This window comes from Ictidomys tridecemlineatus, chromosome 12 (genome assembly GCF_052094955.1).
Source record: "Ictidomys tridecemlineatus isolate mIctTri1 chromosome 12, mIctTri1.hap1, whole genome shotgun sequence".
NCBI lineage: Eukaryota > Metazoa > Chordata > Mammalia > Rodentia > Sciuridae > Ictidomys > Ictidomys tridecemlineatus.
Window position 1 is genome coordinate 45023276 of NC_135488.1, and position 27632 is coordinate 45050907.

The 27632-nt window shown below is 42.9% G+C and overlaps 1 protein-coding gene and 2 long non-coding RNA genes across 8 annotated transcripts in view; 2 read left to right on the forward strand and 1 right to left on the reverse strand.

Annotated features, from left to right (window-relative positions):
• The window catches only part of Rfx8 (regulatory factor X8), a 71517-nt gene extending 57519 nt beyond the window's left edge, over positions 1–13998 (forward strand). For all 5 annotated transcript variants that reach the window (XM_078028809.1, XM_078028811.1, XM_078028810.1 and 2 more), the window contains 3 exons: positions 2159–2273; positions 5466–5782; positions 13645–13998. In XM_078028809.1, the coding sequence (XP_077884935.1) occupies positions 2159–2273; positions 5466–5782; positions 13645–13839 (627 nt within the window). In that variant the 3' untranslated portion in view covers positions 13840–13998. The remainder of the gene's footprint in view (positions 1–2158; positions 2274–5465; positions 5783–13644) is intronic.
• On the reverse strand, positions 9380–17124 carry LOC144369301 (uncharacterized). 2 transcript variants are annotated; one of them, XR_013428812.1, is made up of 2 exons: positions 16893–17124; positions 9380–13307 (listed from the first exon to the last, which is right to left on the reverse strand). It is a non-coding gene; the product is annotated as an uncharacterized LOC144369301 (long non-coding RNA). The 2 variants fall into 2 exon arrangements; XR_013428811.1 differs by having other exon boundaries at positions 16869–17124.
• LOC144369300 (uncharacterized) lies at positions 14692–16782 on the forward strand. The gene is made up of 2 exons (XR_013428810.1): positions 14692–16095; positions 16495–16782. It is a non-coding gene; the product is annotated as an uncharacterized LOC144369300 (long non-coding RNA).
• Positions 17125–27632: the final 10508 nt, after the last annotated feature.

The following is a 27632-nucleotide window of genomic DNA, read 5'->3' on the forward strand; positions in this document are numbered from 1 at the left end:
TTGATATGCAAAAGGGCTAGTCAAAACAGCCGCCAGTCTTCTCGGTGACGAATGTGTAGACTTTTTAAAATTTTTTTTAGTATTTATTTTTTCTAGTTCTCGGCGGACACAACATCTTTGTTGGTATGTGGTGCTGAGGATCGAACCCGGGCCGCACGCATGCCAGGCGAGCGCGCTACCGCTTGAGCCACATCCCCAGCCCCGACTGTGTAGACTTTCAATACGTCTACCCCATGGTGCTTCTCTGTGGCACTTGATAAAATAAAACCTGTAGGCAAAATGAATTTAATAGTTTACTTGAACAAAGGAAGAGTCACGGCTGGGTAACCCTTAGAACTAGAAGAGGTTTCAGGGAGGACAATGAGGACAGCGTTTGCAAATGAGAAAAGAATGAAAAAAAGCAGAAATAAGCAACTAAAAGCAATTGACCAACATTTCAAAGTGACTTACTTTCTTTGTCAAGGTCAAAGCAGAGGGCTTTTCCTTGTTGTGGTGAGGGAAAACTCTCCTGTTTTCTCTTTGCCTTTTATTCTCAGAAGATCAAATAAACAGCTTAGTTTCAGCTCGGTGACATAGAACTGTTGCCAGTGGGCTGAGGGTCCTTTTCCTCTATTCAGATACAAGTCAGGCCTCGGCCAAGGGCAGCTCCCTTGGAGGATAGCAGCTCTGAGCTGCGCCTGCCGGCAGCTTTCGGCTCTTGGCATTAGAGGCTTTCCCCACTGCTCTCCGGGCAGCCAGAGCCGGCAGCTGGAGTTATCAGCTCACGCAGCTCCGTCCCTCCCTGCTGTTTCCCGGCTGCCTTCAGTGTTACCAGCCCTGACAGCAGCCTCAGTTTTACAAGCTGTTTGTGCAACTATTTCAGCCTGCTTTACTGAGAAGAAATCACAAATAGCCAAAATATTACATCCAGAGAGGCTTTATCAGGAATTATGCTGTAGCGTAAGGGGAAGCCGCAGTGAGGGTAAGGGAAAAGGGTAAGGGAAAAGGCGGGCTCACACATGCACAATGTCCTGCCAGCAGATTTCAGACTTTCTGCTCAGTCATGGGCAGGTGAGGCCTATTAAGCAGGTTTTCACGACTGTAACCAAAAGATCTGACAAGAAAAACGTTGGAGGAGGAAACGTTGACTTGGGGCACATGGTTTCAGAGACTCAGTCCCTGGTTGATCGGGTCCCTTGCTGTGGGCCAAAGGTTTGGGGCAGAACATCAGGGCAGAAAGGCGTGGTGGAGGAAAGCTGCTCAACTCAAGGCCCAGAAGCAAACAGAGAAGGAGAGGGAAATGGGAGGGGGAGAGGCAGAGAGGGGGAGGGGGAAAGAGAGAGAGAAAGGGGGGAGGGGACCAGGGGCAAAATATAATTCCCAAGGGCACCCCCCCCCAGCCACAGCCCTCCTGCCACAGCCCTCCTGCCTACAGTTACTATCCCATAATCCATTTAAATTATTAGCTTTCAGCTCTCATAGTCCAACCATCCTGCCTTTGAACAGTGCCCAACAGGAACTTTTTGATGGGGCACCTCCTATCCAAAGCATAACAGGAGAGCCCCTCACACACCCTATTGGGAACAGCTAAAGTGTCTGGAGCGTCTAGACAGGCTACGGGATGGAGTCATCTGGGAGGGAACCCAGATGACTTGCCACAACTGAAGCAAAATATCTCCAAGTGGCCTCACCTGATGCAGCCTCAGCCAGCCATGCAGCGGACGGCGGCCCCCATAGTTTCTAAAGATGGAATAATAAAAAGAACTTCTTGGGGAGTGCTGGGCCCTTTTCTTCTCTCTCAGAACTTTAGCGTGAGTGATTCCATTCTGTTTAGGTCTCTTGGAGCCCCGTGCAGGTGTTTAATCCATAAACTTAATCCAACATTTATCTGATCTCTATTTTAAAAAAAGTTTGGAGATTGTTAAAAAAAAAATAGGCCAATTTTCCAGGCCCCTGCTTCTGTCTACTTACTTCAAAGGGTTCTGTCCTGGAAACATGTCTATGGAGATGAAGAGAGACCAGAAAATCCCCCCGTGTGCCACTGCCTCAGTTCTCACTCTTATCATTTTGTCTTCCTCGTTTCCTTTGGCCTTTTAAAAATGTCTGTGCATGACAAACTTGTGCATTTGAAAAAAAAGGCCATTCTTCATGACTTTTTTTTTTCGTCTCACAAAAATAGTCAAGCAGAAGCAAAGAAGAGTTTATAAAACTGGCCGCCAGCTTCCAGTTACGATGGAATTTCCTTCTCACTGCTGTGAGCAGAGCCATGACCCTCTGCCACAAAGAGAGTTTTGGTAAGTGAGAGAATGCAAAAAAAAATATATATTTTGGGTTCTACCTTTTTAAAATGTTATTTTAGGTCTAGGAGAACAGCACAGTGTTAGGCACTGGCCTGACATATGCAAGACCCTGAGTGTGATCTCTGCCAACACACACACTCACACACTCACACACACACACATAATGAAAATTTTACTTAGTGTAAGTATTGTGAATGTTGCTATGTAGAACCTATTCATCTTCTTTTAACTTTTTAAAATTTAACAAGCATCACAGATAAAGAGAACCATACAAAACCACAGTCAACTTTTTATTAATGGCAAAGAGATGGACTGGGCTTCGCTTTCTCATTCCATGACAGTTCGACCTGTAGAAGGCTACCCTGTTTTTTTACATTATGAACATTTTTTTTTAAGAAAACATGGAGACACAACAGACAAAGGGGGGAAAAACATGGGTTCTTTGGAGCATTCGTATTTAACTTCAGGGAATAGCAATTGGTAAAGTTGCCATTGTACGCAGATGGTAGGAAGAGTGAAGTCATTTTGCAGATTTGCTAGTTCATGATTGATCTTCCTCTATTGAAGAAAGTCACGTCTTTGACAAAGATGCTCATAAAGGAGGTTATAGGAAGGGAATTTTTTTTTTTTTTTTTTGCTGCTTCCATTCAACAGATATCTTGATTTCCCTACAATGTCCCAGGTACCTTCCTGGGCACTTGAATGTACAGCCGTGGAAAGACAAAGTCCCCACCCTTGTTAAGTTTCCACAATAATCAGGGCAGGTCGTCTGTTTCCCAGAGCCAGATGCTCTCTGGGCCAGTAGGAGCAAGGAGAAGGCAAGCCCTCTCTCAGGTCCGTTTTGCAAACACCCTGAGAAATCACCCTGGAGCTCTTTTGAGGGTTATTGGTGTAAGCAGCCACATAGATGACAGCCATTTATAATCAGCTCCTCCCCTCTAGTGAGCTCCACACTGACTCTGCTTTATGCTGACGCTCTTCCAGAGCAACATGAGAGAGCAGAGGTCATGTGCAGTCACAAAATGAAATCCAGCCTGTGGTTGTCTTTGCTTTTCCCAGTCTACCTTGCCCGAACCTCCATATGCATCAAAATATTTGCACCAGTAATTTTCCCTCTTCCTCTTTCACAATGTGAGAAACATGCTGACCTGCCCAAATCCAGAGAACGGATTCAGGGACATAAGGTACAGGGAAAGCCAAATGCTACTGAAGGTCTTGCAAGATCAGGTGTCTGGGTGAGCAGGCACCCAGAGCAGCTGCAATTAGCGTTTCATCCCTTACTGAGCTGGGTCCCTCCGTCGGTTCCTCACTGGTTGTGTACCGTGGCATGCACCATATTCCTGAAGGCCGCCTAGGTCTTACTATCTCCTGTTGAAACCAGGGTTTTTGAGATGAGAATCCCTGCTTCACAGATTCTCTTCTGGGTTCCTGTCTCACAAATTTGAAGAATAAAACCCACAGACAATAATGGAAGGGAAGGATAAACAGAGTAGGATTTATTTAAGTGAGAAAAATAGAACTCCTTCCGCGTGGGAAGGGGCCTGGGAGCAGGAAAACCATTTTGATGTGCGAGTTAGGGGTTTATGTGGGCGTGGGTCAAGATCTATGTCAAACAGGCATTGGATAAGGCCCTGTGTCCTTCAGTTTCAGGTTTAATCCTTCCTTCCGGTGACTCCCACCTGGGTCACACCACCTTCCAGTATCCCTTCTCTCTGGGACAGGGAGTTGGCTGGCGTGTTCCCACAGGTGGTGAGCCTCAAGGTCTTTTACATTTGATAGAGGCCTTGATGGTGCCCATTGATATGTCTAGGGGCTAGCCTCCTGGTGTGGTTTTAATAAGACCTTATTTGGGGTCTCTTACCATCGCCTGACCATTATTTGTCCTTATTTACTGTTGGGTCATTGACAAAATGTACTTTTGTGGTATGAGGACTGCAGATTCAGAGTCAGCCTCAGCAATTGAGTGAGGCCCTCAGCAACTTAGCAAGACCCTGTCCCAAAATAAAAAAGGGCTGGGATGTGCTCAGCGGTTAAGTGTTGCTGGGTTTCAACCCAGTATCAAAAAGAAGAAAAGAACTTGGTTAGTTATGCCTTCCCCTGCCTCCTGTTTGTATTGTATGAGTTAACTGTGACAACCATTCTGCTTCATTTTCTCTCTGGCTGCTTTTTTTTTGTCCCCAGTAAATTTACATTTAAAGCCAAATACCATCTTTTGAAAATGAACCACCAAACTTTCTATTTCTCACAACAAGGTTAAATGGGCTAGGCCTGTAGGTCAGGTTTATGGCAGACCAAGGCATCCCATCTCAGAGGATGCATCTCTCATCCCAGATCCATCAAGGAATAACAAACATTGAGTGGGGGAAAATCTTGAAAGCTTTGAAATGGACTAAACTATCACTTGAGAAGTGGACAAAAGTCTTTGAAAAGATTGAGTACAGCCTTCTGGGCTGTCTGGAACGTGTCCACCTCTCATTGTCTGTGAGCAAATTATAGCAAACTGATAGCGAAGCAAATGATTCCCATTCACAGATATGCAAAGTACTCATGTCAGGTGGTTGCAATTGATTGGGCCCCTGGGGACAGATCTGATTTGCATCTGTTTGTAAATTAATGTCACCGTTCTCCACTGCCTCTGTATGTTTAGTACTTTGAATTCTCCTTTGAACCAATTGCACCATCTGCCTCCTTCCTTCATTTATTAACAAGTTAAATAAAATTGTGCGTGAGTCACAGTTTTACCTTCATGTAAAAATTATCTTTTCATAATTGCAGTAAGTGGGATATCTCCCACTGTTTCTCAGGCAAACATTAAGGACATCTTCTTTCTCCAAGAAGAAAGGGACACATTCAGCTCTGGGAACAGCATCCCGTTTCCCTGCAGGGTTCACTTTTCTCCCAGCTCCCACCAGATGCATTTTCAGTTCTCTTTGTGGCTTAGGCTGTTCTGCAAGGGTTCCCTGGGCATGGATTGCTTGCTGTGAGAGTAGTGAACTCCCTCACCCTGCCATTCCCTCACCTCTCCTCCCTCTCCACTGCTGCTGAGCAAGGCTGATCACGTGCACAAGAGTTAAAAGCCCCCAGAAAAGTTTGTCAGTTTCACAGTGATTTATTTATGCCTCTCTGTCTGTCTGTCATCTCTCAAATGTATTCATTTCTGGTTTTTGTTTTTTTTTTTTAATGTAGGCTCCTGGCATCTGTTTCATCTGCTGCTTTTGGAGTATGTGATTCACATACTTCAGTCGTACCTAGAAGAAGAAGAGGAAGAGGAGGACATGGGGAATCTCAAGGACATGCTGCCAGACGACCAGCCTCTCATCCAGCCAGTCGAGGCCCTTTTCCCTCCTCTAGATGCTCCACCAACTCAGGAGTGTGCAAGCCCCAGTGCAGAGCCACCCTGGGTGACCCTGGAACACACCAGCCAGAGCCCCAGCCCCGAGGGCGTGAGCAGCATAGTTCTCCGGGTCCTGGGCTTCCTGGTGGACACTGCCACAGGCAATAAGGTAGAGACCCCAGACACACCCACGGTTCTCTCTTCACGAAACCTATCGAGATCACGTGGTCCAAACCAGGCTGAAGGTCTAGAATCGGCTTTGCTTGAGATCATTTTGCCCAGGATGGTTATAATAGCTTCTCTGTTGATTGCTGCTGTGATTTTAGTTCTGTGACAGGTGCCTGGCCAGACGTTGTAAGCACGGTATGTCATTAACATAGATCAAACAAGTTTAGGTCTTTCCATAAGGTCAGATTTATTGAATGGCAACAAACTCACAGGCTGCACCACTTTCATTAGTGGCAGTTACTGAACGCTTGTGGGTCACCTGGTAGTCATAAGCGGGGCAGTCACAGGTTCTTCATTTCTAATATCTGTAACACTCAAATCACACTCGCACTGCACAAATATATGTATAAATATATATGTCGGCAGAAAGCAGGGGGCTGAAACTGCAAACCTCGGTTCTTGCGTCCGGATGAAAGAAAATTTAAAGTCAGACACCAAAAGCCACGCCAAAGAACTTGGTGGAAGTGGAATGAAGGTAAAGTGAAAGCAAAGTAGGCTGAAGCAGAGAGCACTTCCCATCGGGCGAGAGTGGGGGTCGTCTTTGATCAGGAACGACCCAGGAAACAAGCCATCTCCAAATTTATGACTGTTTGGTATTTACCAGGAGAACTGGGGACGCCTTCCGCACTGTTTGCCAAGCAGATGTTCAGCTCCTCCCTCTCGGCAGGCAGGGGAGTTTTTAACCTTAGTGGGTCCCCTCTGGAACTGTCATGGTGGCCATCCAAATCATGGGGGCCTCATCTCTAATTCAGTTCCATGTTAATGTGGGCACCGGGGTCAGTAACCGGTCAGAAGTTTCTTAGTGCGCCTGCGCTACTAAAGGAATCTTCTTCCCACACAAACAGAGACACCCACAACCATGATTTCCACTTCACACCAACCTCAGTGGACCCCATCAAGGGCTAGTCCCGTTAATTCTTTTGTTTTGACGTATTTTCCAATGAGCTCTTTTGCTTCTGTGTGTTTTTTGTAAATTAACTACCACCCGTAGCTTTCTTGTCCACTTTGGAAGTAGTTTAAAGAAGACCCTAAAGTGATTTAAAGGACACTTGTGACCTGGCCGTGCATTTCACTGCTCATTGCTAGCTACTACTATATATATATTTTCCAGAAAAGCTAAGGAAGGGTTCAGGCAGCCACAGGCGTTAAGAAGGCTGAACTGAGAGCAAAGGCAGAGAGCAGATATGAATGCAAAGATTGGGACCAGTGGGAGACATTTTTCATGAAGCAGAGCTGTCAAAGCACAAAAACTTATTCTAGGTCAAGGTCCAGACAGTGTCAGCTCGGAGTAGGACCCCTGTGACCGTCACAGGCAGGAGAAACCACCCTCTGCTAAGGCCTGAGGTTCGTCTCAGTGGTGGTTTTCCTGGGCAAGGTTCATGATGAGTGACCAGGTGAAAGGGTCGAGGTGCTGCCAAGTGCAGTTTGAGGGTGCCCATCCTTTATGGGTCTCTAGAGAGCAGAGTGTCATTTGGTGGCCAGTGTGCTCCAAAAGCCCACGGGTCTGGTTTTTCTGATATGAGCTGTATACACCCATGCACTTATGTGCTTCTGATTAATCTGGTAAGTTCGTGGGTGGTCACTCTTATTAGCACAATTGATTTACTTATCAGTTTATGCCTATGATTTTGCCAGGCAGATGGTGGTCTTTTACTTGTACAAACAAGGTACAGAGTCATTCTACCTCTGTACTTGAACTCAAAATGGAGTAGCTCATGGCAAACTACTGCTTTACAAAACAGAGTAACAGAGATTTAGGCTCAGCCTGAAAACTGCAGTTCTATACATCATGGAGTAACTCAGAGAGAGAACACACAGCCTGCTCTCCACCCATGATGCAGTGTGGACCGTGTGGATGGCGAGCCTTCCATTCCTGGGCTCACTTGGCATGGCTAGACCAACTGAGCATTAATACGCCAAAAACCACTTAACGGAATGTTATGCACTGAAAATGCCACTAACATTCAATGAAAGGAAGGACTGAATAGAAATGATTTGGAAAAGATTGAATTGTCATACATCTTAAAAGATTTAAAAATTAATTGCTCTTTAACACCTGCCTGATTTCAAGTCCCTCATTATTGCACACACTAGATCAGAGGAGAGGAGATCAGAAGCCCTGAGGAGAGTAGGGTACAGGCCAGAGAGGTCAGAGATAAGCCCTTAAATGCCAGAAGAAGGGCCACACTAATGCAGGAAGCAACTGAATCTCCTGCCTTGAGGAGGAAAGAGTGGGATGGGTTTTTTTTTGTTTTGTTTTGTTTTTTTAAAAAAGGGTGACAGCAACGATTAGTAATATTTTCTCAAATGTCTATACACATTGGATGTTCAGCCACTCTTCATAGTCTTTGTGTCCAATTCTCTCTTGAATTGATGACTTGTGCTTAGAAGAACACCATTAGAATCAGGTGTACTCCCCTTGATGCAGGTTAATAGTGTTCCTGGCCACTGTGGTGAATCATGGTCTAAAACTGTTCACACCCTGTAGTCCTCAAAATAATCAGAACCTTCCACGAACCTTCCCTTTCTAAACCCTCATCTGAGTTCCCCAGAGTTGAGAGATCTCATACAAACTCTTCGAGAGCACTGCTCCGATGAGTCAGCAGGCTAGATTGAAATGATATGGTCAGGAGCCCAAGACATGCTTCCTTCGGGTTTATAAATTCTCTTCTGTCTGCACTTGGCCTTTCCTTTTTGACTTTGAGATAGTAAATGCATCTATCTATCCAGCTGCGTTCAGTGCCCTCCGTGCAAAAGATTCAGACATTATTAATGGAATAAGTCTGGTGTGCTCACTGCTTGACGGGCCGATATTCAGGGTGGGTAAGTGCCTAGGGAGGAATCAAGTTCATACAAAGGCTGGCATCTTGAGAAACAGAGGGGCTATTGACCTTGAATTTCTGTCTGGGGGGACTCAGGGCAGGGAAAGCGGGGAGCAGGGCAGGAAGGCTCCATGCTGAGCAGGATCTTTGTCAGGGCCTTTGTCGACCAGGGGATGTGTCTTCTTTTTCCTTCTGTAGAACATTGCAGTGGACCTCATCCTTCCGGGAGTAACCCCTGTAGTTCTTCTTAGACAGGCATTTTACTCTTCTGCAAGTTAAGCCTCACATGAATTTACATGCTTTGTGTTAGTTAAAGCATAGAACTGAAGACTAAGGAGGGGGAGATATCAAGATCTCCCAGATGCTCTGGGTTCTGCCCATTTAAAGAAAGATCTAGCAGTTAATTATCTTCACTATGTAGGTGAGGCTTCTCTTTAAAATGCCAGGCCAAAGGGGGCCTGTAAGAGGAAACCTCTTGCAGAAGGGCAAAGGGAATAACTCTGCCAAGGGCATCTCCACAGGAGCAGCCCGACTCCTCTGTGGGAGAGCGCGTGAAACAGGTCATCGTCATCGTGAAACGTCGGATAACGAGATGCTGGCCCCGGTTTTGAAACCACAGTTTACGGAAGAAACTAAGTTCCCCATTTCACCGATTTCCTTCTGGGTTCTTGTCTTGCAAATTTGAAGAATAAAATCCACAGACAATAATGAAGGGGAAGGGTAAACAGAATAGGATTTATTTAAGAGAGAGGAGATAGAACTCCCGCCAGGAGGCGGCCTGAGAGCAGGAAACGGTTTTGGTGTGCTGGTTCAGGGGTCTGTATGGCTTTGTGGTATGAGCATGGATCAAAGTCTATGCGAAACAGGCATTGGATAAGTATGAAGGCCACTGGCTGTGTCCTTCCTTCCTGTGACTCCCCCTGGGTTCACACCCACCTCCATTGTCCCTTCTCGTTGGGACCAGGGAGTTGGCTGGCGTGTTCCCACAGGTGAGCCTCATGGTCTTCTACATTTGATAGAGGCCTTGATGGTGCCCATTGATATTTATTTCTAGAGCCTGGAGACCTGGTGTGGTCTCTGCCTTTGAATAAGACCTTAACTGGGGCCCGTCACTTCTGACTGCTGACCGTGGACTATTCTTACCCAGTTCTTGGGGTGAAGTGTGGGTGGGAGCTGGGCCTCCTCCACACCACGGAGCAAGCTGATGTTTCAGGGCTGTTGGTGGAAAGAGGTTCCACTCTCTGACAGGCCTGCTTGGCCGTGTTGTCCTTGGGAGAATGACTGTCCTTGCTCCCTGACTTTCTGGAAAACACACCCTGGCCTGGCAGCCAAGCCCTTCAAGGCTGGCCAGCAGCCAGCTCACCCAGGGCTACTTTGGAACTTTCCTTAGAGTCCCAACAGGACCAGCATTAGTGCCAGGCCACAGCATCCGGCTCCCAGGAAGTAGTTCTCTCCGCTCACTGATGGGGTGAGAGGACAGACTGTAGCATCGCCACCTGGCTTAGCTCCTGGAGAGGGGAACCTCTATCCAGGACAAGTGGGGTCCTCGGTGTATGCAGTTCAGCACATGCCAAAGACACATCCAAGGGCAAATGTGGGGATCGTGAGAGTATGAAGCTGTTGGGGTGAGGCAAGGACTTCACGTTCAAGGGAATACAAGAGACAGGTGGCAGCCCCTTGATTTGGGGTGCTAATATTTATAGAGGGATAGTATCTAGGGGCTGGGCTAGAGGTGGAGCCAGGGTGGAGTTACATGCGTTTGCGCCAGTTTTTCTAGCACTTGCCAATGGTCTTTATCATGTTACGTTTTATTTGCAAGGATGTGGGCCCAGGGTATGAACTTGCTCATAGTTTCTTGTTCTGCAATTCCAGTGGTGGTTCATGGGCACTCCTGTTTTGAGATTCAGTATTTTTCTTTCTCTGTCTCCCCAAATTTCTAACCCAGCATGAAGATTTATTGAAGAAAAAAAAATTCAGTGACCCTCGTTAAAGCATGGTAAAGAAGACGTTCTTCAGGGCCATCTCAATAGGTTGAGGGGCCACTGCGACAGGGTCTGGAAGTGGGAGAGAAATTGGTCCCCACTTGGAATACATCGTGGGCAAGTAGGAACAGGGTGGGAATGAGTGGATGAACATCTACTAAGAGGTAAAGCCTCAGAGGCAAGGGGGATTCTAGCTAAACCAGCCGAAAGGGTTCTTGCTGAAGACCAGTGATTGGGTTCAGAAATCACCTGGGGGACATGGAGGATGAGGATCCTGATTGTACATCAAGGGCGGGGATTCTTACTAAGCTGACTTAGCGGACTGTTTGCTAAACCTGGACTTTACAAGGAAGTGTACAGATGGGCCTAGGAGAAGGTTCGGGACCCACTAAAGTTTGGCCAAGCAGAGAACCTCTGTTAATTTTACAGTCAGAAAGGTAACCAGCCACTGTTAGAAGTGGGTACAGAGCAGCCTCCTTCAATGCATCGTTTAGTCTCAGTGAGATAGGTGCCCCCACCCCATTTCACAGATGGCATAACTGAGACTCGCGGAGGGGTTGAGTGATTGTTCTCAAGGTCTCTTAACTAATAATTGGGAGAGGAGGGATTCACACCATCACAAATCTCCTTCCAAGACTGTCTGACCCTCCCGATATCCTCTCTCCCCCTAGAGAGCATTCTACCGGAGGCTGTGATTCCAAAATCAGTGACTTGGAAGTAAATTAAAAATATCTTCAAGTTTGATAAGTAGACAATTCTTGTACATAAATTCCTGGCTTGATATTCTACCTCTTCCACTGATTAGCTGAGGATCTTGGGCAATTTGCTTAATTCATGAGTATGATAACATCTAATTCCATAGAGCTGTCATGAGGTTGAAATAATTTCACAAGTGTGAAATGCTTAGAAAATTCCTTAGAACCCAGTAAATACTGAATGGTCGGTAGTCATCATCATTATCTTTGCCACAAAACCTCCCCATCTAAGCACCTTCTCTATCACTCTGCACCCAATCCCCTAGCTCTTCTGAAGTTCATTAGGGTGAGGTCTAACCTATGTTTAATGGGTGGCAACAATAGTGAAGATATTAAATACTTAATTGAATTGCATAAAAAAGCAATACAAGCAGATGAATGACAGATAATCCAAGGTAATGTGCATTAGAGATTAATTAAACCCGCTTCTGTTCCTTTCTGCCTGCTGAATTAGCAATAATGACTTAAACAAGCTAACACCAAAAAGTTACGCTCATCTAATTTTCATTGTGTTCATTATTCAGCATTTGCACTCATCGTCAACAAAAAAAGCATACCCCCTGTGTCCCATCTGTATTCATCTGCCATAAGTTAATGCCCCATTCGATGCACATCTGTGACAGCCTCATTCTCTGAACAATTTAGCGCTGCCCTGCACCTACAATAACAATTGGAGTCAGCATCCTAAATTACAACATCCATCTGCCACTCTTCCACACACTAGCAGCATCTGAAATGATGCCAAGGTGTGTTGGAGAATATGCAAAAAATCATTTTAACAATATTATATAAGAAACATTCTTTTAAAAGAACAAACTACATGGCTTTACTTAGGTCACATGTTCAATATTATGCTAAATGAAATAAGCCAATCCCCCCCACCCCCCCCCCTGCAAACGAAGGCCAAATGTTCTTTCTGATAGGCGGATGCTGAGGCATATTGGGGGTGGGGAAGAAGAATAGAAGTGCATTGGATTAAACAAAGGGGAATGGAGGGAAGGGATGGGGGATGGAAGTAGGAAAGACAGTAGAATGAATTGGCCATAACTTTTCTATGTTCATATATGCATACACAACCAGTGAAACTCCACATCATGGATCACGTGCAACCACAAGAATGGGATCCCAATTAGAATAAGTTATACTCCATGTATGCACAATGTGTCAAAATACACTTCGCTGCTGTGTATATCTAAAAAGATTAAAGCAGAGCAAAAATATTGAGAGAGAGAGAGAGAGAGAGAGAGAGAGAGAGAGAGAGAGAGAGAGAGTGAGAGTCCTGCCTAGGAAGAAAAACACCTTTTTCATTATATGGTGATGGTTATAGTTGAATTTGGAGAAAGAAGAACATAGTTTCATAAATCCTGCATCTGACATTGTCTTATGCACACCTTTGCCAAAATGCATTAGCTTATAGCTTATGGGGGGTTTATTGATGCTATTAGACCAAGAAAATACGCTTCTGCTGGTTTTAAAGTATTCTATCCAAGGATTTGCAAGTTTTCGAAGTTCCCGTGGAGCTTAAGGGAGGGATGATGTGTTATCCCCGTTTCTCTGATGGGAAGACTTGCTCAGGCAGGTGAAATGAGAGCTGGCAGGTGAGCCAAGTCAGAACCTCTGATTTGTTTGAGAGATTGACCCATCTGAGGGTCAGTTCAACCAATATCAGATGACCATTCTTCACAGGGTCCCCCCTTTCCGTCTTACAGTTGTATTTGACAGATGACGGAGTGTGTGTGTCGGGGGGTGTCTTTGTGGAACTTGAGTTCTTCATGTCAGCTCCAAGGACCGATGAGAAGGCAGGGATTGGTGTCCATCTGGAGGCCAGCCAGAGTGATGGGCACTTTAGCCACGTGGGACCCACGGTGCATTTCACAGGCTCCTAACTGATCCACGCTCTCTCGTGTCTGGAAAACAGCAGTGTGGGGTTTTGCTCTCAAAGGATCTCAAGGACATTTCTCAAAACTTGTAGCTCCCCCTGCCATTCCCTTTTCCTAAAGGGAGTCCACATGCTTCCCATGCCCCCCCGCCACTTGCCTCATCTCCATATTGCGAGTTTTCCTGTGAAACTGGCACCAGACCTTGAGCATCCCCCTGAGAAATTAGAATCTCCCTTAGTAGGGCAAATGCACAAGTTTCCTGTTTAGGTCCCTGATGAGGACAAGGATGTGGTAGACGAATTCAAATAGTGGTTCCCACCGCAGGAATGTTTATCTTTTCCTTTTGAACTTTCCTTCCTTGCAGCTCATCCAGGTGTTGTTGGAAGACAAGGCTACCGAAAGCACTATCAAACTCAGCCTTCCTGTGGGACAAGAGGCCCTCATCACCCTCAAAGATGGACAAAAATTTGTGATTCATATATCAGATGTACCCCAGAGCTCTGATAATATTTATTTCAGAGAAAGCGATGCTAATATGCAAGATGGTTTATTTGAATAGGGCATGAGGAAACAGATTTGCCTTCCTACAAATGTATTCTAATGCTTTTTTAATTGGTAAGAAAGAAAATTTTTATGTATATAATAGTTGTAGCATTTTGCGTTTATGTGTATTTCAAGGAGTTGATTTTGATCAAACTATAAACTAATTTGGAGAATACTTTTTGCTTCCATTGCTTTTCTTTTGGGGTCTCTCCAAGTATTTCTATTTGGTGACTCAACAGAAGAGAAACCTGAGAAATCTTGTTGGGAGTAAGAAACAGTTAAGTCTCCAGAGAAAGATAAAAGTTTGAAGAGTACAAATTGGTACAAACAATAAAATACCAGTGGTAATATTTTTCTTCCCCTTAGTACAGACCCAATTGAAACAGATTTTGTAGAAGATCCCTCAGGCACTGAGGCACAGAATTTAATAGTCCTGTTATGCTCACTCATTAAATGCTTTTGGTTCACCATCCCAGTTCTCTTAAAATGAGACAAGATTGGGGATGCAGAAACGTCTGCAACAAATGCCAACGTCCTTCCTGCTTTGAATCACTTTTCAGTTCTCTTTTTGAAGCAAGATCCTAAAAATGCTGAAATGTAGACTCCTTTCATTATTACACCAGATCCATTTTTATGTAACTGACTATGATATTTAAAAGGAATTTAAGAATTCACACTTAACATGATTTCTGGTAAAAAATGGAAAGCATATAGAATATTTTATTGATCTCATATTGCATAGGAAAAGAACTAAATGACATTTACATTCACATGTGAAACGAATTAGATTTCCTACAAAATAAATTCAACTTCCCTAAGTGCTTAGAAATTTTAAGGAAACAAAGGAACAGTATGTCCCCAGATTCACTAAGAACTATTCATTGTTCATGGTTTAAAAAATAATGTTTTGGAGACCTTTACAATTGCATTTACTAGATTATCTCATTTCTTGAGCTACTGGGAAGGAGTAGTTCTTGGTGGAAGAATAATGTGGAAACACTGATCCTTTTCTTGCTGCTCTTAGATTTGCATGTACTTTGTTTGCTCAGGTGTAAGCAGGACATTTGATGGTCTGAGTCATGGAATAAAAGCAACAACAGGATTTATAAGTCTGGGAACAGTTGGTTTTGTTTGCATATTTTGGGGTAAACTGATTAGCTAAGAGCTAGCTGATGTCATTCTGGACATTCTGTTCTTGAATGCCCTGATTTATCAAAGAAAGCAATCTGTAGGGTTTCAGGTTAGGATGAAAGATGAAGACTGGTAATAACAGAGGGGAGAGGGAGGCTTCTGGAACTGTTTTTTGTTTGATTTTTTTTTTTCCAGTGCTGGGGTGGAACCCAGGGCCTCATGCATGCTAGGCAGGTGCTCCACCACCGAGCTCTCTCTGTCGCTTAAACAGTTGTGACTTTTTATTGTTCTGATTTCTGACTTGATCTTGAATGGCCATGAGCCAAGACAGCCACTCTCTAGGATGGGGGATAGAGAGGTAAGAGTTAGGTTCGGTTGTACTCAGGTGAGACACGAAGAGGGGGTAAGACCAAACTGCGTGAAGCAGAAGAAATGTGTTTCTCACAGACTCCTAGAGAGGCTTGGAGTGACGTCGTCAGGAGGCCAGTGGAAAGTCTGGAGGTGTGCCTTTAGGGAGTCCCTTAAGGTTTCCCAGAGGACTAGGAATTGGCTGGTTGAAACACTGGTGAGAAGGGGAAAGGGGATCATGCACAACTCTGATGCTGACCGTTAGGATTTATTGTGGTCAGAAGACGTGGAAAGTGTTGGGGTTGGGGTCAGTGAGATGAGGAGCAAGCTGTTTTCTATGGCAAACACCCGTAGTGGGAGGGGAGTTTAACTGAGCCAAAGACGATGGCCTGTGTCTGGGTTTCAAGTAACTTGTACTAGGCCTAAAATCAGATGCTGTTATGATTTGGATCTGCAGGGTCCCCCTGAAAGCGCATTTGTCGGGCAATGCAGGAGTTTCAGAGTTGAAAAGATTGGATCTTGAGGGCTCTGACCTCATTAGTGAATTGATCCACTTGATGAATCGATCCTTTGAATGGACTTACTGGGAGGTGGTGAAATCATAGACTCATGGGACGTGGATGGAGGAAGTAGGTCACTGGGGACAGGGCCTTGAGGACTTATCTGTCCCTGGCTCTTTGCTGTCTCACTTGGCTTCCTAGCTGCCATTAACTGAGCACCGTTCCTCCATCATGCCCTTCCGCCACGTTTGTGCCGTGGAGCTGATTAACCATGGACGGAATCCTCTGAAACCGTGAGATAACATTCATCTTTTCTCCTCTAAGTTGTTCTTGTCAGGTGTTCTGGTCCCAGTGACAAAAAGCTGACTAACACGTTAGCCAGCCATGTCCTTATAGCAACTCTACTGAATTTATGCTCCAGCTCTTGGTCTGGAGAGTGGCCGGCAATACAGTGTAGTGTGTTCATGGATTCAATTACTTTTTTAAAAAATATATATTATGTTTGAAAATGTGTCTTAAAAAATAAAAGGAACTGTCTATGCAATGAGAATTAGGCTGGAATTTCCTGGCGGGAGAAGGGTTAAACGATACCCAGAAAACTTCCAAGAGAAAGTAAGCCACGCTTGGAAAGCCACTCGGGCCAGAACTACACCTGTCACATAGATGTGTCTTTGTTTTTAACCCCCTTGCAGAGGCAGGAGGCCAAGCAAGGAGAGAGAAAATCCAGCCACACCTGTCTCTCCCACTACAGGCCTCAAGTCTTCCCGGTGCGCTCAGCCCCGCAGGAGAAGCAGCTTTTATTGTTAATCCAGTTTAGCATTTTGATTATTACCCTGGTCTGGACATTTTAATTACTGAACAGAGATGATTTCCTCTTATTTGAACACAAATATGAACAATCTTCCTATCCTATGCCTCGAAACTGAATTTATATCCAAGAGCCAGGAAAAAAAATAAAATTCACAAAGCAGGTTGCAAAACTTGTTTTCTGCTTATCACGGGTGGATTTCAAGGGAGGGTTTGCTATTGCAGCAACACAAACTAAACCTCAGTGGCCTAAACCCACCTCTATTTACTTATGATTCCTCACCAGTCCACAGTTTGCTGTGGATATTTGCTGGTCGCGTCTTGACTTAATGAATCTCAGCCGGACTTGCTCAGCCATCGAGGTCCCCAACAGGTCCACTAGGAGCTGGCCGGTCCCAGATGCCTTGGCTGGGGTGACTTGGTCCACATCCCTCCCGCAGGCACGCCTGAGCACATCCACGCGGCAGAGCGATGTTCCAAGAGGACAGAAGTGGAAAGACATAAATGCATTGTCACTCTTGTGCTTGCATCAAATGTGTCCTTGTGCCTTTGGCTCCGGTCATTGCCAAGCTGAGTCAAGGAGAGGACACCACTAATGGATGGATGGACGCCGGGTGGCCTTCAACAACTGGAGCTGTTCAGCTCACCGCATCGCACATCTTATCAAGTTGGGCTAAATCATTATCTGAATTGTCGTGTTTGGCAAACAGGCTCACGGAAACGACCGCTCAAGGTCATCAGGTGGAGGCCAGACCTTGACCACCTGTATGGGTCCCACAGCCACCACCACAGTATTCCCAACTGCGACATTGTTGCAGCACTGCACTGCATGAAACTGACCTTGACATGAAACAAGACACTGGGTCCTCAGATACGCATACCCACAACAGTGTTTTCTGAAAGGGTAGTTTGAAATAAGAATAATAAGGAGAACAGAAATTTCCCCAGGGCATATCACTGATTGTCAACACGGTACTTACAGAAAGAGGCACATCACCCTTCTCTTCAGAAAAAAAAAAAAAAATAGCTACGCCCACGTAGATCTTGGAACATAAATTTTCACTCATGATGATAAGTTGGAAGCCCACTACCGTTCTGGCAGCAGATTCTCTAGAAACACATTTGGTTTAAAATTTATAGCACTGTGTTCTAAAATTAAGTAACTGTCATGTATTTATTCTTTCACCAGGTACACTTTAAATACTACCAATCATCCGTGAAGAAAACAGGCAAATCCCTGCTCATACGAAGCTTATGTTCCCAGTAGGGAAAGACAAACACTGAACTAATCAACAGATAAGAGCAAAATATCTTAGGTGTGAAAAATAACACACAGTGAGAGTGAAAGGGTTATGAGAGTGTGGGTGTTGCTTTTTGTTTGCATGTGTAGTACTGGGGATTGTACTCAGGGCTTCACATAGATCAAGCAAACACTCTACCACGGAGCTACGAGACAAAGGCTCACTACATTGTAGAGGCTAGCCTCCAAGTTGCAGTCCTCCTGCCTCAGTCTCCCAAGTAGCCAGGATTACAGGTGTGCACCACACCTGGTGGATGTTGCTCTCTAAAGGACCAACCAGAACCTTTCTCACAAGGTATGATTTGAGGAAAGTAGGAGAAAGAGAATATGTAAGACTTCTAGAAGGGCAAGAGAATCAGAGAAGTGGGGTAGCCCTGACAGGCAGCTCAATGTTCCTCTGGAAGTTGATGGCCATGAATAAAAAAGTGATGAGGGATTCATAATCATTATCGGTTCCCAGGAAATAAATGTGTGTGTGTGTGTGTGTTGTGTGTGTGTGTTGTGTGTGTGTTGTGTGTGTGTTGTGTGTGTATGTATGTGTGTGTACGCCTGTGTGTGTGTGTGTACGCCTGTGTGTGTGTGTATGCCTGTGTGTGTGTGTGTGTTGTGTGTGTGTGTTGTGTGTGTGTTGTGTGTGTGTGTTGTGTGTGTGTGTTGTGTGTGTGTGTTGTGTGTGTGTTGTGTGTGTGTGTTGTGTGTGTGTTGTGTGTGTGTGGTGTGTGTGTGTGTGGTGTGTGTATGTGTGTGTGTTGTGTGTGTGTGTGTTGTGTGTGTGTGTGTGTGTGTGTATGCCTGTGTGTGTATTTTAAAGTGATCAAGCAACTTGGAGGACACAAAAGAGTCCAGATTATAATCTAAGAGAGAGTGGGCAGAGCGGAGGCTGCTTTCTCTAATCCATGCAAACATGAACTTCAATTTTGGTGACTTCGGGTGAAGAGGGCTCACCCAGAGTGGGGAGTCCACAAGCAAACCCTCTCCATTCTAAATCAGAACAACCAAAGGGCAGCACGTTCTGGGTAAAGATGAGCCAGAGGGAAACTGTTCCTCCTCCTCTGGAGAAGAAAAGGAAAGTTGCTGAGTGGATTGGAAAAGGGGAACAGCTGTCCTGAGAAATAGTGGCCAAAAGCTTGCCCCAGAGCATATTCTTTAACTTGGAATTTTTAAAAAGATGTAACATACACTCCCTAAAATTCTCCCATTTAATATGTGCAATCTCAAGTTTTTAGGATGTTGTGACCTAATTTTAGAACCTTCTCATTGCCCCAGAAAGAAACCCAAAGGCATTGTCAGTCAGCTCCTCTTCCGCTTTCCCAGCCTCCAGGAACCGCTCCTTCTATTGGCAGACATTCCATTATGAGACTATATCACACGTTAGTTATCCATTCATCCCTTGATGGACATTTAGGCGGTTTCCACATCTGTCTATTATGAATAATCTTCAACACTTGTGTGGGATCTTTTGTGGGCACATGTTTTCATATTTCTTGGGTGTGTTCACAGGAGTAAAATTTCTGGTTCATATGGTAAAACGTTTAACCCTTAGGGGAACTGCCAAACAGTTTTCTAAAGTGGCTGCACCATTTTGTATTTGTTATGGTTTGGATATAAGATGTCCCCTGATTAGATTATGAGAGCTGTAAGCCCATCCGTGGATTAATCCATTTTATGGGCTAGTAAAATTTGAAGGGATGACTATATCGGGTGATAACATGGGTGAAGTAGAGGGTGTGTTTTGGGGGCTTATATTTTGTCCCTGTCCACCCCCATTCTCTGCTTCCTGACTGTTTTGAGCCACAGCTTTCCTTTGCCAATCTCTTCCACCATGATGTTCTGACTTACCTTAGCAGAATATCATGGTGGAATGGAGTCAGCCAACCATGAACTGAACCTCTGAAACCATGAACCACAATAAACTTTTCCTCCTCTAAGTCGTACTTGTCAGGCATCTCAGTCATAGTGACAAAAAACTGACTATCACAATATTCCCACCACCAGAGTACTGAAGAATCATATTTTTTTTCACATTTTGCCAACATTTATTACCTGTCTTTTTTATTATAGCCATCCTAATACATGTGAAGGGGTATCTCATTGTGATTTTCATTTGTATTTTTCTGATGAATATGGAAGAGTATCTTTTCCTGTGCTTATTGGTCATTTGCATATCTTCTTTGGAGAAATATTTATTCATATCCTTTGCCCAATTAAAAAATGTGTTTTTTATTTTCTTGTTATTGAGTTGTAAATGATCTTTGTATATTCTGGATTTAAGTCCCTTGTAGATACCTGATTTGCAAATGTTATAACAGTGAATACTTCCATAACAAAAGTCTTTTGTCACACATAATAAAAGAGACAATATCATCTAATATATAGCCCATATTAGCAAACAGATAGAAGATACCAAAAAAAAAAAAAGAACCACAAAGAAATTTTGGAGCTTAAAAAAAGTAGCTACATTGAAAAAGTCACTAGAAGAGCCAAACAGTGTACTTGATCAAGCAAAAGAAAAAATAAGCAGACTTGAAGACAGATCATTGGAAATTGTCTAATCAGAAGAGCAAAAAGAAAAATTAACGAAAAAGACTAAGGAATTTCTGAGCACCATCAAGGGTGCTAACAAATGCATGACAGAAATGCCAAAAAGAAGAGAGAGAAAGAGGGATAAAGTTTATTTGAAGAAACAGTGGCTGAAAACTGCCCAGATCTGGAGAAGGAAACGAACTTCCTGATTCAAGAAGTTCCATGGACCCCAGCCACAAAGAGCCACATCAACATTCATGGTAACTGAGTCACCAAAAACCAAAGACAAAGAGAATTTTGAAAACAGCTAAGAAATTTAAAAAGTGAAATAAAAAGTGGCTTATATCGTGCAAGAAAGCTCTCCATAAGACTATCAGCAGATCCTCAGAAGAAATTTTACAGGCCAGAAGGGAGTAGGATGATATATTCGAAATACTGAAAGAAAAACCTACGGAAAGCCTACCATCTTTGGCAAAACTATCCTTCAAAAATGAAGGAGGACAAAAAGACTGTCCCAGGTAAACAAGAACTAAAGGAATTCATCATCCCTACGCCTACAGATGATGCAAAGGGGCATCCTTTAGGTTCAAACAAGAGGACACTAGATAACAACAAGAAATCATGTGAAAGTATGAAGCTTACTTGCAAAGGTAAATATACTGATAAATACAGATTACTGCAAGGGTGTTATAGTGTGTAAATCACTTTTAATTCTGATATAGAAGTTAAAAGACAAAATCATAACAAATAACTATAAGTCATATTAGTCATATACAAAATAAAAAGATGTAATTTGTGACATTAATAGCATGAAGTTGGGCTGGGAGTAGAGCTTAATAGGAGAGCACTGGTCTAGCATGCTAGAAGCCCGGGTTTGATCCCCAGTGTGGCAAAGCAAACCAATCACAATACAGAACTGGGGGGAGGAGGAAAAAGAGTAGGACTTCTTTTTTATGTAATTGAAGCTAAGTTGTTACCAGTTTCAAAAGATTATTATAACTATTAGACGTTTTGTGCAAGTTTCACAATATCCCTAAAGAAGGTTATCTGTAGGTTTCTGTAGATGATGCAGAAAAGAAAATGAGAAAAGAATCACAGTCTGTCACTATAAAAATGTTAATGTAACACAAAAGCTACAAGGTAGAAAACAGGAACAAAATGGCAGTAGTAAGTTCTTTATTTTCATAACAATTTTAAATGTAAATGATTTAAACCCCCCAATTTTAAAAAAAACACAGTAAATGGACTTAAGAAAAAAAAATCCAACTATGCTGTTTATTAAAGACTAAAGTTAGACCTAAGGACTTACATAGACTAGAAGTGAAAAGATAGAAAAGATAGTCCATGCAAATGGTAGCCAAAAGAGAAACTGTTTTTATGACACAAAATAGATTTTGGGGTCAAAACGTGTCACAAGAGGGGGCTGTGGCTGTGGCTCAACTGTAGAGCATTCGCCTAGCACGTGCGAGGCCCTAGGTTCGATCTTCAGCACCACATAAAAATAAATATACAAAATAAAGGCATTGTGTACAACTAAGAAATAAATATTTTTTTAAAAAAGTGTCACAAGAAACAAAGGACATCATATAATATTGAAAGAATCAATTCACTAGGAATATAGAAAAATTATAAAATTATATGCACTCAACATCAGAGTACCCAAATATAAGGACTAAGTACTGACAAAACTGAAGGAGGGGCCGAGAATGTACCTCAGTGGTCGAGAGTGTGCTTACCATTTAGGAGGCCTTGGATTCAGTCCCATCGATGCCCAAAACAAAACAAAACAAAAGCAACAACATCAAAAACCAAAACAGAAAAACCTGATTAGAGTAATAAATAATAATAACACAACAATAATAGGAGATTTCAATGCACCACTTTAAATAATAGATCATCCAGACAGATCGATAAGATAACAGAGTATTTGGACAACATTATAGACCAATCAAGCATAACAGGCATATGTAGAACATTCCACCCAACAGCAGTAGAACACACCTTCTTCCCAAGCAAACAGAATGTTCTTCAGACTAGATCACATGGTAAGTCGCATGACAAGCTTTAACAACTTAAAAAATATTGAAATTATACCACAAAGGGATGAAACTAGACAACAGTAGCAGAGACAAAAATGAAATAAAATAAACTTATGGGATGCAGCAAAAGCAGTATCAAGAGAAATTTATAGACCGAGAAGGGGAATAGCTGGGTCGAATGGTGGTTCCATTCCCAGCTTTCCCAGGAATCTCCATACTGCTTTCCAAATTGGCCGCACCAATTTGCAGTCCCACCAGCAATGTACAAGTGTACCCGTTTCCCCACATCCTCGCCAGCACTTGTTGTTGTTTGACTTCATAGTGGCTGCCAATCTTACTGGAGTGAGATGGTATCTTAGGGTGGTTTTGATTTGCATTTCTCTGACTGCTAGCGATGGTGAGCATTTTTCCATGTACTTGTTGATTGATTGTATGTCCTCCTCTGAGAAGTGTCTGTTCAGGTCCTTGGCAGGGACACTGCTACATCGATGTTCATAGCAGCACAATTCACAATAGCAAGACTGTGGAACCAGCCTAGATGCCCTTCAATAGACGAATGGATAAAAAAAAATGTGGCATTTATACACATTGGAGTATTACTCTGCATTAAAAATGACAAAATCATGGGATTTGCAGGGAAATGGATGGCATTAGAGCAGATTATGCTAAGTGAAGCTAGCCAATCCCTAAAAAACAAATGCCAAATGTCTTCTTTGATATAAGGAGAGCAACTAAGAACAGAGTAGGGAGGAAGAGCATGAGAAGAAGATTAACATTAAACAGGGATGAGAGGTGGGAGGGAAAGGGAGAGAGAAGGGAAATTGCATGGAAATGGAAGGAGACCCTCAGGGTTATACAAAATTACATACAAGAGGAAGTGAGGGGAAAGGGGAAAAAAACAAGGGGGAGAAATGAATTACAGTAGAGGGGGTAGAGAGAGAAGAGGGGAGGGGATGGGAGGGGGGATAGTAGAGGATAGGAAAGGCAGCAGAATACATCAGACACTAGTATGGCAATATGTAAATCAATGGAAGTGTAACTGATGTGATTCTGCAATCTGTATACGGGGTAAAAATGGGAGTTCATAACCCACTTGAATCAAAGTGTGAAATATGATATGTCAAGAACTATGTAATGTTTTGAACAACCAACAATAAAAATTAAAAAAGAGAGAAATTTATAGCAGCAAACATCTACATTTAGAAAGATCAAAAAACCTAAGTTTACAACTCAAGGAACTAGCAAAAGATGAAAATCCAAAGTATAAAATTGGTAGAAGGAAGAATAATGAAGATTAGAAGAGAAATAGACAAAGCACAAAATAGAAGAAAATTCCATGCTACAACTCAATAACAACAACAAACCCTCATTTCAAAATGGGCAAAGAACTCAATGGGTTTTTCTCCAAAGAAGATAAACAACTGACCGACAGATGCATGAAAAGATGCTCATATCATTAATGATCAGGGAAATGCAAATCAAAACAACACACACACACACACACACACACACACACACACATCCCAGAAAATAACAAGTGCTGGACCCTGTGTTAGTAAGCATGCAAAATGGCATGGTAGCCTAGGAAAACAATGTAGAGGTCGCTCAAAAATAGGATTGCCATAAGGTACAACAATCCAGCTTCTGTATATTTATTTATTCAAGAGAATTAAGAGCAGGATATTCTGCCCCCCCCTTTTAAATTTTTTTATTGGTGCATGATAATTATAGTTTCATTGTGGCATATTTATACATAACATCATTTGGTCAATTTAATTTCCCAGTACCTCCATTCCTACCTCTGGCCCCATCCCCTTCTTCTACTGACTGACCTCCCTTCCATTTTCATGAGATCTTCCTCCCTTTCTCCTATTTTCTCTCTAGCTTCCACATATGAGAGAAAACATGCGAACCATGTGTTGAAGAGACTGCTCTCCCCTGAGTAGAATGACTAAATCTGACTTACTTTGCTTAAAATGATATTCTCCCTTTCCACTTATTTTTGAGAAAATGACATAATTTCATTCTTCTTTATGATTGAATAAAACTCCCATTTGTGTGTGGTGGGGGGATTTGTTTATCCATTGACAGACACCTAGGCTGGCTCCATAACTTGGCTATTGTGCCATTGTGAATTGTACTATAATAAACGTGGATATGCATGTATCACTGTAGTATGCTGATGAATTATATAGGTGGATCATATGGTGATTCCATTGCTAATTTGCTGAGGAAATTGATTTCCATAGTGGCTTTACTAATTCACATTTCCACCAAAGTGTAGGCATTCCTAGCTCTAAACTTTCTTCTTAGAACTGCTTTCAATGTATCCCACAGGTTCTCATAAGTTGTATTTTTATACTCATTTGATTCTAAGAATTTTTAAATTTCTCCTCTGATTTCTTCAAAGGTTAACTTATCATTCCAAAGTGTATTGGAGAACAGAATCTGGAGGAGATATTCATACTCCCGGGTTCTTTGCAGCCTTATTCACAATAGTTACAAGATGGAAACAACCTAAATGTTCACTAGTGATGAATGGGTAAAGAAAATGCAGTATACATAGACAACAAGTATATGGGTAAAGAAAATGTGGTATACAAGAATGTTAGCCTTTAAAAAGAAGGAATTTGTCTTATGCTGCTCCATGGGTAAATGTTACAAAAATGCTGAATGAAATAAATCAGTCACAGAAGGACAAATACTGCATTATTACATTTATCTAAGGTATCTAAAGGAGTCAAATTCATAAAAAGACAAAGTAGAGTATTGGCTCTCAGTAGCCATACAAAAAAGGAATGGAGAATTACTGTTGGGTGGAATCAGTTTCAGTCCTGCAAGATGAAACAATCCTAGGATCTGCTGTATGATGGTGTGCACATAGTTGAGAATTCATCTGATGTGTTTCTACCATGGTAAAAATGAATAGGCAAAAGACATTAATAGGTAATCAACAAAAGACATTAAAATGGCCAATAAATTAGAAAAGTGACCTTCTAGAGTGGTCATCAGGTAAATCATATTAAAATAAAAAGAAGACACCATTGCTTATCCACCAGATTTGGGGGGGGCGTGAATAAAAATTTTAAAAACCTAACAATAATCTACATTGATAAAAATGAGGAAAAACAGGAACTCTCATACTTGATAGTAGCTGTTGGTATAATCAATTTCTAAATCAGTTTGACTTCACGTAATAACATTAAACACAGTCACACCCATATCTTGACTAACATATAGGTTTAAGGAAGTAGGTATCTGAATCTCTCCTAAACGATACACAATCTCTAGCTTTTCAAAACTATTCAAACAAGTCTGAACTCTATCAGTTTAAGAAATCTCTGGAAAACTATCTCCTAAAAGTTGAGAGACCTGTTAGATATTTGGGATAAGTAGCCAAAAGGCGAATAAAAATGTCTGCCATGTATTGAGCGTGCACTTGGTTCATGATATATGGTGGGTTTGGAAGGTGATTATTGTTCACTCTCTTAAATCCCCTTCAAGTCTGGATCTAACTGGGAAAGTATCAGAAGGCTTAATAGAGATAAATCTAGTAAGAAATTTTGACCAAATAAGACTCCTGCATAACTCTTAAGATTACTGCCTTAGTCACAGATAGGACATGGCAGTCACATATCTGCACTTTCTTGACAAGACAGTGAAGACAGAGGGGTCAAATGATGTACCACTATCATCCATCGAGGAGGTGACAGGGTAGGATGGGTTAAGATGGTTATTGTCCTTAGAAAGAAAATGAGCTTTGGCATTAGGCAGAATCGCTGTCAGTCTCTCCCACTGCTTACTCGGTTTTCTTTGTCTAATAAGATGGAGATAAAATTCCTACCTTGGGTTCAGTTAACAAAATACTTTCTTGAGTCAGGGCCCATGCTTTTCATGACTTACTATACTGCTTCTCTCAAGACTGTGACATCATTCCGAGGCTGGGCATGGAGGATCACACCTGTAATCCCCACAGCTTGGGATGCTGAGGCAGGAGGGTTACAAGTTCAGGGCAAATTAGCGAGGTGCTCAGTGCTAAAATGCGACTGGGCTCAGTCCCTGGTATTAAAAAAAATATATATATATATATATATATATATATTCCACAGGTAGGACAGGGGAAGAGTGCGAGCCAGAAAGTTAGAAAGTGGGAGCCATGGGAGTAGACGGAATTACTCAGGAAGGGAATGGAGAACAGAAAGGAAAGGCTAGGTACAACAGACTAGATAAGTTAAAAAAAAAGAGAGACTTATTTTAGCTCAAGGTAATGGAGGAGCAAGGACCAGTAGCCACTCTGGTGATGGCCTTCTTGCTAGCAGTATTGAGGTGACCAAGAGCATTGCATGGCAAGAGAAAGGGAGAGAGAGAGAGTGTGTGTGTGTGTGTGTGTGTGTGTGTGTGTGTGTGTGTGTGTGGTCTCTCTCCCTCTTCTTATAAAACCACAAGGATTCAATCATGGGAGGAAGAACTCTACCCTGAGGACTTTTCAATTCCAATCACTTTTCAAAGGGCCCACTGCCTAAACACAACTGGATCATGTCTCCACCCTTATCATACCTCAAAATGGGAATTGAATTTCAACACATGAAGCCTTGGGGGACACGCTCAAACCACATCCAAACTATAAGAACAATACTTTAATACAACTATTTTCCCACTCTACCCATCACCTGGACAGTAGTTCCCCTTTCCTTTAGCTTAGATGTGAACAACTTGCTTCTGCTTTGAGATTAATTGGGGGCAAGGCCCGCGAGACAGAGCAAAAGTGTAAGATGGTCATTGTCCTTAGAAAGAAAATGAGCTTTGGCATTAGGCAGAATCGCTGTCAGTCTCTCCCACTGCTTACTCGGTTTTCTTTGTCTAATAAGATGGAGATAAAATTCCTACCTTGGGTTCAGTTAACAAAATACCTAGTTGGCTCCGTGTCACACACTGTTCTGAGCCTGTTCAAAATATTAAATAAGTTAACCCTCCCATCCATCATGCCGTTGAGATACCGTCTTCATTTTCTAATGAAAGCAATGGTCCCCGGAGGAGTTAAGTGACTTGGCAGGGTCACCCAGCGGTGGAGCAGAGGAGTGTGACCTATCCATCCTGCAGAAGACGAACCCACCCCGGGACCCGGCATGCGATCAGGACTCTGTGCCCTGCGGCTGCGGCG